Here is a 10,914-nt window from a genome sequence, read left to right as displayed (position 1 = left end):
TAAACCTAGTTAATGATATCAATTACTGTGGCAAATTCAATTTTCGAATCGTCTGGAATTTATCACTTTACTGCTGAAACATACTTTCATGTGACTACGTACCAGTGATGTTCTGCCTTGGGCGGATTCTTTTTCAACGGTCTTACCAATTTATCGTCAACTAATTGCAAGTGGGTTGCGCATAATTGTTTTCAGGTATAAAATAAAACAATTTTGTTTCTCTTTTGATAAATCCTCACAAAAAAATATCTAGACGTATAGAAATTAATCATAATATTAACAAAAGTTTTGAGTAAAACATCAATAATCTCTATCATAATATAGCATTCATAATTTTCTCAAATATTGGCTTTAAACACCAATTTCCCATTCATAAAAGAAGGAAGATTAGCTAACCATTTATACTCATTACATTTGATTCATATTTGTTTCTAATCCAACCAACTTCCTGAAATAATTACACGAGATAGATAAAACCAAAAGTCTGCAATAGATCTTAACAATGAAAGCAGCTTTGAAAGCAATCAATTTACCTGCAGAGCTCCATTCTAGAAGTAAATTAATTGTCATGGTCACTAAAAAAGAAGTCAACCAGTTTGTCAAAGTTGCAATACTACCACCAACGCCCTTTACATTAACAGGAAGGATCTGCAGTGAAGGAGCCAAAGAATTAGCTGCAAGTCGTAATAGACATTCCTAGTGCTGAGAGAGTTTCGTAACACACCACAACCTGATATTTGTGCATACACATTTAGCTTGAACTTACAGAGGAAAAATTACCTCTGACATTATAATCCATGGAATAGCTCCTATACCAAGAGAGAAGGAAATTATGTAAACCTGCAATAAACCAAGGCCTTCAGCTCTGAAGGAATTTGGACAAAGGAAATATGCCACTGGTTGCTAACATAAAACTAATTTTGACTCTTACCAAAACACCAGTTAAGGCCAAAACACTGTAGCCTGTTTCATCAGAAGCTCCTGACACATGAGTCTGAAAGGTACATTGATACAATAGAAGTCATATTAAGCTTCCAATTTCCAATGTTACTTTCACATGGTTCAGAACGATTAAATTTCAGTCTTAAGCTTCCTTCTCCTCTTTGATCTCAATATTCAAAACACGCCTTTAAATTTGTCTCCCCTGAACAAAACTCAAGGACTAGTGCATGACAAATAACTGGGACATATTACCTCCAAGAAGAATGCAAGACCGACAAGAAAAAGGCATACAGCCATTCCCCCAGATGAGATCTGTTGAATTTAAACCATCTCACTGTAAGTTTCTCCAAATGAATTCATGTTACTCATACACAAAATTTCTTGGTGGCCATAAAAGTACACATCCTTTGCAGCAGCAGGCAACTTACCATGAGGAGGAGACGTCTTCCAGCTTTGTCCATCAACCATGCAGTGAAAGCAGTCATGACAACCTGTATAACAGCCATCAGGATAGAACCTAAAGGATTATCATTAAAAACTTTGATGAGAAACAGAAAAATTAATATTTGAAACCATACAAGCAACAAATTACTAAACAAGTCAAACACCTGAATAGCACCGAGTCCTAGAGTTGCAACTTTGCTTGATGAAACTCCTGTGAGATAGACAAATGTTGAAATCAATACCCATTGTAAGAGGATATTTATGTTCCATATTTCTTGTGTATAAATACAGACATCACAAAGCTACAGTCCCTACTATTATCAAGACCATCATTTTGAAAAATTCATCTCAACTTCCATACATTGGCAACGGCAATTTAAAGGTACTATATCTATGTGCAGAAATCTCAACGAATCTGTTATCTTAAAGTTCAGAGCACTGAAATTTGCTAAGATTGTTAAGAAAATTTCGAATTTTGGTATCATTATATGTTTTATGAAAAAAATTGGTTACTCCAATATATTAACTTTATATTCTATAGATTGGAGCACATCTTCTGTTTGCATTGGCAACCCCTTTAGAATTTTTTTAATTTTTTTTAGTTATATCCAACTTGCAAATATTAGGCCCTAAAAAATTCCCTGATAATCGGACTAGAAAAGGTAAAATAAGGGTCATCTAAATGATTGGTCTATAAAAGGTTATAGGGGCATTCATCTAACTGATTGGTCAATAAAGCTCATACAAGTATCAGTGAGCACTCACCAGCAGACTTGAAAATGTGCTATATAGCATAATTCCATTAATTCCACTCAACTGCTGCAATAGAAGCAAACCAATGCCAATCTGCAGAAATTATTGTCTGAAATGGTCAAAAGCAATCCCAAATTGTTGATTCACATTGTTCTTAGTAATAGACTATCAAGGTTCTTATGTAGTTAAACAAAGAAAAAAGCATGTAGCATGCTTTGCTTTTATACTACCAGGGGGGAACCCAAAACTTACAGTCAAAGGGAGTGCATATCTTTTCTGAAGAAGGTCAGAGGCTTTGACACCTCTTTGCTTATAGTTTGTCTTCACTGCAATCTGTATTAAAGCATTATTTTTTTTAGTTGCAACATAGCCCCCTTATAGAGATGAATTGCCAATCCCCTATTGCAATGTAAGCTTGATATGCAGTGGTAAGTTTAAAAGAGGTAAAATGACAAACTAAAGGTATAAAACTGAAAGGCTTCTCTAGGATTGCACTGAAAAGACAAGTGTAAAATTTTTATTAGTAATATTAAAGATTGACCAAGGGCACAAAAACCCAGAAAAGTTGCTGACCAGACGAAACAAATGGCCATGGCATTAGAATATTCCCAAATGAGCATTAATACAGAATCAGATTATTATTACAAGAAAGAAACAAAAGGATGTCAAAGCTTAAGAACCAAAGGCTCTCTACCTTAATTTCAGATTCTTCAACTGAAACATCAGCATCGGGGCCACGCAGAGCACGTAATGAAGATTCAAAATCTGATTCCTTGCCTATTTTAGCCTGCTCCCAGCATGAAAATATGTTAGATAAGAATTTGCAACATTATAATAATAGGATAGAAAACTACCTAATCCATGTGCTTCAAAGCTAGCTCTTTGATACATAATACTAATTAATTAGATCGAGATTGACATAGAACCAGGTCTACAAGGAATTTCAAAGCTAGCTCTTTGATACATAATACTAATTAATTAGATCGCAATCCTTTTGTAGTCTCCATCTGCCAAAGTAGTTGCTTATGCTATTGTCTTACTGGGATCTCGTAAGAGAATTTTTTGTTTCCCTCACCGAACACTCACATACCAGTTGAAGCAGGGCACTCAGAGCTAGTTTATTGAGTTACAAGGTCAAAGGCAAGAGGAGGATAAGAGGTTCTTTCTTTCTTCCTTGTTTTCCTCACACAAGGTGACATCTATTGTCTTACTAGGATCTGGTAAGTGTTTTCCACATCGAACACTGAGGTAGCAATTGCAGGAGGGCACTTAGAGCTAGTTGCTTTAGTTACAAAATCAAAGCCAGGAGCAGGGTAAGAGGTTTTTTCTTTCTTCCTTCATTCCCTCACACAAGGCCACATCCCCAATCTTCGTTCTTCTACTATTACATTCATTTTCTTAAATGACTGATATAAATTATAATTAAGAGACATCTATACACACATCATAAATATTATTTGTCCAATATTTCTCCCAAAGCTATCTAATTATAAAGACCAAAACAGATCCCTACACAATCAAACCTAAACAAATGAAATCCTAAAAGATTCTTTTCTGATAGGACCAAGACAGGTCCCTACAAAATCAAACCTAAACAAATGAAATCCTAGGCGATTCTTTTATATTTTATTGAAATTGGAAAACATAACGTGAGAATGTTAGGAAAACCAGGCCATCTATAGGACAATATGAGGTGTAGAGCACAATAATTCAATTCCAAAACCAGGCCATCTATCTGACTTATAAAATGAAGATAAAACTTGACCTTTTATTGCTAACACTGAATATCCAAGTAAGACAAGGAATTGCAGCTCTACTACTCACTGAACCAAGTAAACACCTAAGTCCTTCCAAATAGCAGAAATTATATTCTGAAACTGCTACTGGTATACTTGGGTAGCCAGTCCAAGCAGAAGGAGAGCCAGCAGATGCAATATCTCATAAATAGTCTACAAAGATACTGCTCTCTTTTTACTGTTGGCAGAAGAAGTGTTAGCGTTAGGAGCTGAAGCAGATCCTGCATGCCCACAACCACAAATCACATTATATAACAGATTCCGATCCAAGTGTCTTTGTAGCTAACTCTCACATCTGATTCATTCAAGCCCCTAACAACAAAATCGGAAATAAAAAATATCTATGTTTATGCCAAGAGAACAAACAAAAACTTTATTAGTAAAGAGGAGAAGAAAAGAACTAAACCTGAAGAGGTGCTATTTTCACTAACTGTCAAAACAACAAAGAAGGAAACCATAAGGTCTCACAAAAAGTAAAAAATGGTAATTTTTGAAGAGAAAATGAGGTTTGATGCAGAACCGTACGTTTAGAGCAACCGCTGGCAGAAGCATTGAGGCCGACCTCCTAACCCGCATGTATGCATCTAGCTTCTCCCAAATCTCTATTGATGCATCTTTATCTTGATGCCGCTTATGTTTGCTAATCTGCGGGTAAATTACATGAGCTAAACAATAAGCAAACAAAATTAATGGCAAAAGAAATGAGCGTACATGATACAATAAACTCTAATAGACTGAAATTTATCCCATCATGTGGAACAAGAAAAATCCATAAGCAGCGTGTTATAGAAGCAGAGCTCAGAAACTTGACAATACTCGAAACAGTAACAGAAAAGTCTAAATCTCTTACCGAAACTATCTTCACATTCTACTGCCTCGCAGATTTAGCAGACTCCACACTGTCATCTTCAAAGCGAATGTAAAACCCCAGGACTGTAAACATCCATCCGCATGACATTACAATTGAAAAAAATTTCGATAAATCTTGATCACCTTACCTCCTGCAACAAAGCATTAAGTTTGAGAATTCCACCCATAGTGTTTGTGGGGTCAGATGGACGCAGGAAAATTAAATAGGAAAAGGAAAACTTACTTTTATTGAATATCTCTGCATGGTCCTTGCTCTTCTTCTCGATAGTAATACACTCTGGCTTCTTGAGCATCTCCTTCACCTTGGCATCAGGGGTATGGTAAACCACAGAAATTTTGATCAGACCTTGGCTTCTTACGGCGTAATTATTGAATGATTTCTGTTTTTTTTAACGGCAAAAGGGTATACGAATAAAAAGAAGAATCAGTAACCAGCATACGTCAACGAATGAATGAGCCGCAAGAACGTACGAAACCAACCATCAAATTGCACATTCGAATTCTTCCTATCTCATCGCACGTGTCATCTAATTTCCAAATTCACTGAACCATTTAAACATAGCTAAAAAAAATTGAAAAAGAACATGGTGTCCTATTGATTCGCATGGACATATGGGAAGGTAAATCACATGGACATATACGAAGGTAAATCAGACAGAGAAAAAAAAAACACAGAAACCAAAGCTTCCCGTCTCATCTTTCTCATTGCCGAGCCGTACTCGTCACCTGTTCCAAAATCAACCAACAAGAACTGCCCAAGAAAATAAAAGCATCATCTCTAAAGGTAAAGCTGTTGCGATTTCGAACAGCTGCACTGAAGAAAAGGGGTTTTGATGAAAATTCACTGTACAAATTTATTACAATAACATATCTGAATATATTATAAATTGAAAAACAAATTCATATCTTCACCTCCATTCACAATGGGCTACACAGAATTTATCTCTAACGACTCTTCTGCCCTCCATACAGCCACAAAATACAAAATAAAATCGCAAGGGCAAAACAAGCATGCCTTCAGAATATGTAACTTCGGAGACTGAGAAATCGAATTAGAATGTTTTCTCCTTTCGAGGCTGTCGAAGAGCGCGCAGAACCAGTAAGTAGCATACCTTAAAAAAAATGAATATACCATTCACCAATCAGTACATTGCACGTCCTTATTCTTCGTCCTCGTCACGTGTATCATGTAACCTTTTACTAAATTCCGTGCAAAGGCTTTGACAGAGAAGCACAGTGTCTGCAGCACATTGATACGGATAAAAATCGCACTTGACAATACTCGAAACAGTAACAGAAAAGTCTAAATCTCTTACCGAAACCATCTTCACATTCTACTGCCTCGCAGATTTAGCAGACTCCACACTGTCATCTTCAAAGCGAATGTAAAACCCCAGGACTGTAAACATCCATCCGCATGACATTACAATTGAAAAGAAAATCCGAGGTAGTAGAACAATTTACCCAGACCATTGGCAACCCCTGGTACAGGATTTGAATGGATGTCTTCCTATAATTTTCCTTGCATATTCCGATACAGAGTGAGCCAGAGAGACGAAACATCGTGGAATGTTGAACGACCCAGTGACAAGCGTCACGACTGGCATGGTTCAATTCAGATCAACGGTTAACAATTACCTAATCGTCTAACAACAAAATCGAATGGCACATATTTTTACACGTAATCAGTTTGGGTAGTTCATTTCATATGGGAACGCCTTACGGCGTAAACATTAACCTAAAGATCGAGTGCCCGAAATCTCAAAGAAATTGGAGTTAAAAGAAAGTTACGAGTTCCCAGGTAGCCAGGCTAATGTGAAAAATTCTTAGGAATGAAGTGATGGAAAGGGGACCACCTATACACATTGCCTTATAAAGTGAAGGATGTGCTCTAAAGATAGCCAAGTTGAGATGGCTTCGGCTCATATGGAAAAAAAAGAATGATTTCTTAATGAAAGCACAACAAGAAATACCCATATGCACACACCATGTAGAATGGATAATTAGTCATCCCAGGATTTGTTAAAAAAAGGGTATCGGATGAAATAGTAAATTTAGCATAGCCTTAACAAATGGGGACTTCATAAAACATAGGAGTATGTTAGTGACTTTAAAATGTAGGAAGCAAACAACCCACGACAAATCAGAAGGAGAAGAAGGCAAGCATTTCATTATAGAATAACATGTTTGTGACTTGAAAAATCTAGCTTCTCGCTTTATTCTTCTTCAATAAAGCCAATGAAGACATACAAAAAGAAGAATAACAAAAATGAGAAAGAGAATCACTAAATGAGGAAATCATAGCTGAAATAAAAATAGCAATGTATGAATATGAACATAATTTTATTTTGATCATACCTCGAAGAATTTGAATACAATTTTACCTTATATATCTTCACCTTCTCCCATGCATTTTCCCTCAAAATTTGAATATGTTCAAAATCATCTACTTTTTAATTTAAACGTTAAGTAATGAGTTTTCAAATTGCATCCACTTCATGTTTACATTGAGGGACGAGAGTAGTAAAAAACATCTTAAGAAATGCTTGTGAATAGGAAAATTGGAATTATCAAATGTGCCTAGATGTAACGATTGTTTGGAATTTCACCATTCATGATTTTCTATTTTAATGGAAATTTCAATAATATGATGAAAATTTTGCAAAGAAAGATGATCTGGCGCATCACAAGTGTGTATGATTTGAAGATATTACATGCTAAATATGCTCTAAGCCACTCTTTACCAGGAAATGAAATGAACAACAAGCGAAATACTTGGGCTCATTACTTGCTTATTCAAAATCTGCATAATTGAAAGAAAAAAATAATAATAATATAACTAAATTAATCTTATTCCTAATCTATTCTAAAAACAAGACTACAACTAGGTGTAATCATACTTCCAATGTAACCATCCCATTAATTTTATTCCTGGATAAATGAAAATGTCAAAAGTTAGTAACATTGAATAAGATCACTACTAAATTATTAAAGAAAAATTTTAGCCTACAACGTATTACTTATCTCTAATAAATTCAGCGAAGAATATTTATTTATAAAGTTCCTATTTTGAAAGTTCTCCATCCATGTCCCTATTCGATCATAAAAAGCAGGGTGTATGTCTACCAATGACTGGAGAAGATACAAAAGAGGATATGGTGATAGGCCATGTTGAAATAATTTATTGTTAAATATTTTGGCCTGAAGTTGTGAGTAAATATTATGTACATGACGTAATCTATTAAAAAATTTATGTTGAATTAGAGCTTCCAAACAATTTTCAAAAGAATTAATGAAGTGCAAATGGAGATTTGGTAAATCTTTCAGAAAAAATTGACATAGATTAGAGTGTTGGCCAGATTGTAATAATGCACTCTCAAGTGTTCGATTTCGTGGAAAATTCATTTGAAAAGAAGGCATGAATTGGTATATGATGAACATCAAATAAAAGTGACAAATTAAAAGGTTTTGATATTCATGATTAATGCCTTGAAATTGATTTTCATGTTTGACCATTAATGCGCTTAATGAGTGACTAGTGCCTGAATAAAAACTATAAAAAAGGATATAATCTAAGAGTTGAATAAAAATTAGAAATGAATCAAGAAGAAAGTGCAATTACATGATTTTTTACACTAATATTACAACTAATGTTACAAGACAATTCGAATTTGTTCATAAAAATTTCTTTTCCACAGTGTCAACTGAAATAATGAGATTAAAATGATTACCAACATCTACTTGTGGAAATGAAAGAATTCTGGGCTCAAGATCAAAAAAAGAAACTTCATCATCATAATGTAGAAATTTCTTGTAGATTCAAACTGCTAATTGTAATTTACTTAAACAATAGACTTGAATCTACTCTACTCATCAACGGAAACAATTAAATGATCGTGAAATCACGAAGCATGCACGAGAAAGAACTCAATCAACACAATACACAATTATTTCCTAGGGAAAGCCATAGCTAAAAACCCCTTCTATTTGTATATTTGATTAGTCATAAAATATGAGAAGATTACAATGCTTTGCTCAAGCCTGAGTTACCTCTACACTATCTCTATATGTCTCATAGCTTCCTAGACAAGCCCAGGCCAATACTTAACCAATTTTATGCTTGCTCAAGTCCCTATTTCCTTGTGTTGTTTCCTTGGGAATCAGCCCCTATTAATTAGGGAAATTCCTCAATTGGAATTGCGCAATCCTCACAAGCCTTCCAAGGACTGCAAGCACCACCTGTACAATTTAGATTATTATACAATTGATATTACATTGTCCCTGAACTCCAATCTCAGCTGGGTAACTCTTAGATCTAACATGTAAGAGTTATTTATGAGTGAATCATCAACTTACTAGTTGATCTCTACAGGAAACACCACACTACTAGACCTCCCACTAGTTCCTCCAATAGTTGGAACTAGTTTTACTAGCTTTAGCTTAGTTAAACTAAATTAATTAATTACAACTAAAAATAAACTCAACCATGGCTCCTAGAATGTAGGAGACACTTTACATGACTCAAGTTAAAACCTCAACTTGAATTAACTGAGCCGACTAAGCCAAATTAACTTAGTTAACTAATGCAAGTTGTCATTAGATGTGGAATTACAATTTTATTCCTAATTTAATTCAAGGACAAAATTAAATTAGGATTTTCTTGTTGCATTTTCAACACTCCCTCTCAACAAGAAAGGGATTGTCTACTACCCCAATCCCACCTCTATGAAACTCGAATTTTCATCTTAACAATGCCTTTGTCAAAATATTTGCATCTTGTTCTTTTGTAGGAATGTACTCCAGCAACATGATTCTCCTTTGCACACAATCTCGTAGATGGTGATACCGAATGTCAATATGCTTGGACCGATCATGAAAAATTGGATTCTCAAGAGAGTTTGATACAAATTTGATTGTCACAGTAAATCACTGTAGCATCCATCTGCAAACCAAATAAAATAACAAGGATCTTGCTCGTCCAGATAGCCTCACAAGCTGCTTGACTAGCATCCATGTACTCTACTTCTGCCGAACTGAGTGCAACTAATATATGCTTCTTGGTGTGCCAAGAAACAGTTGTTGACCCAATACCAAAGATTCCCCCTGATGTGCTCTTCATTTTCGATGGACTCCCTACCCAATCTACATCTGTGAAGCCTTGAAGCTTCATTCCCTCTGTCTATATGTACCAAAGACCAAATTGAATGGTTCCTCTGAGGTATCTCAACACATGTTTAGCTACCTTCTAATAGAGTTTGGTTAGCTTAACCATTGATTAACTAAGCTGGTTAACTGCAAAACATATGTACAGTCGTGTTTTCACCAAATACATAATTGAACCCACAAGCTTCCTGATCAAGTAGCCTCCACTACTTCACATGAAGTAGCATCTTCCTTCCTCTGATTTCTTGCTAGAGGAGTCTCAAGGGGTTTGCTACTCTCCATGTAGAAATTCTTCACTATCTCATTGGCATACTTTCCTTGAGAGACAAATAATTCTTCATCTCCTTGCCATACTTCCATACCAAGGAAATAATGCATGAGCCCCAGGTATTTCATCTTGAATTCTCTTATAAGATCCTCTTTGCAATATTTTACTAGCTTCTCATCACCTATTAGAATTAAATCTTCAACATATAATACTATAATCAACAATTTACCTCCAACCACAATATGGTAAATATTCGCATCTACCTCACTTTGGTGAAGCCCAACCTAGTGAAATAGTTGTCAATCTTGGTGTACCAAGCACATGGTGCTTGTTTCAATCCATATAGTGCTCACTTGAGTCTGCACACATGTGACTCTCTGTTGAAAGTATCAAATCCTTCTGCTTGCTCAATGTACACCTCTTCCTCAATCACAACATTGAGGAATGTTGTCTTCACATCCATCTGTTATATCTTCCATCCCATATGCGTTGAAATTGTTATAATAGATCTGATTAAAGAGTACCTTGCTACTAGAGCGAAGGTCTCCTTGTAATCAATTCCCAACACCTGAGAGAACCCTCTGGCCAAAAATACGGCCTTATGTTTCTCCACACTCCCATCTATTGCTTGCTTTACCTTGTAAAGCCATATGGAACTCACCACTAACTTGTTTGTTG

General features: G+C 35.5%; 1 protein-coding gene and 1 long non-coding RNA gene across 2 annotated transcripts; both read right to left on the bottom strand.

The window, feature by feature from the left end:
• Positions 1-350: 350 nt before the first annotated feature.
• Positions 351-2,163, bottom strand: LOC149155966 (sugar transporter ERD6-like 6). The gene is made up of 7 exons (XM_089441455.1): positions 2,152-2,163; positions 1,551-1,597; positions 1,371-1,433; positions 1,195-1,254; positions 932-994; positions 781-840; positions 351-648 (listed from the first exon to the last, which is right to left on the bottom strand). Exons 3-7 carry the CDS (start codon positions 1,425-1,427, stop codon positions 409-411), a joined length of 480 nt encoding a protein of 159 aa, XP_089297581.1. The 5' UTR covers positions 1,428-1,433; positions 1,551-1,597; positions 2,152-2,163; the 3' UTR covers positions 351-408.
• A 40-nt stretch (positions 2,164-2,203) lies between these two features.
• Positions 2,204-2,959, bottom strand: LOC149155965 (uncharacterized). Its single transcript, XR_016263115.1, has 3 exons — positions 2,834-2,959; positions 2,392-2,472; positions 2,204-2,232 (listed from the first exon to the last, which is right to left on the bottom strand). It is a non-coding gene; the product is annotated as an uncharacterized LOC149155965 (long non-coding RNA).
• Positions 2,960-10,914: the final 7,955 nt, after the last annotated feature.

Source organism: Pinus tabuliformis, chromosome 9 (genome assembly GCF_031772625.1).
Source record: "Pinus tabuliformis cultivar Carrire ecotype Pingquan chromosome 9, CPIR1, whole genome shotgun sequence".
Classification (NCBI taxonomy): Eukaryota; Viridiplantae; Streptophyta; class Pinopsida; order Pinales; family Pinaceae; genus Pinus; species Pinus tabuliformis.
Note: the sequence above shows the minus strand (reverse complement) of the source record. Positions and strands in the feature narration are given on the sequence as shown.

What these genes read in the sequence shown, in the direction of transcription:
- LOC149155966 (XM_089441455.1), bottom strand. Translation starts at nt 1,427, where the DNA reads ATGACTGCTTTCACTGCATGGTTGATGGACAAAGCTGGAAGACGTCTC. An exon ending in GAAGACGTCTCCTCCTCATG is followed by an intron (nt 1,255 to 1,370) that starts GTAAGTTGCCTG and finishes TAAATTCAACAG; the next exon opens with ATCTCATCTGGGGGAATGGC. An exon ending in TGGCCTTAACTGGTGTTTTG is followed by an intron (nt 841 to 931) that starts GTAAGAGTCAAA and finishes GGTTTATTGCAG; the next exon opens with GTTTACATAATTTCCTTCTC.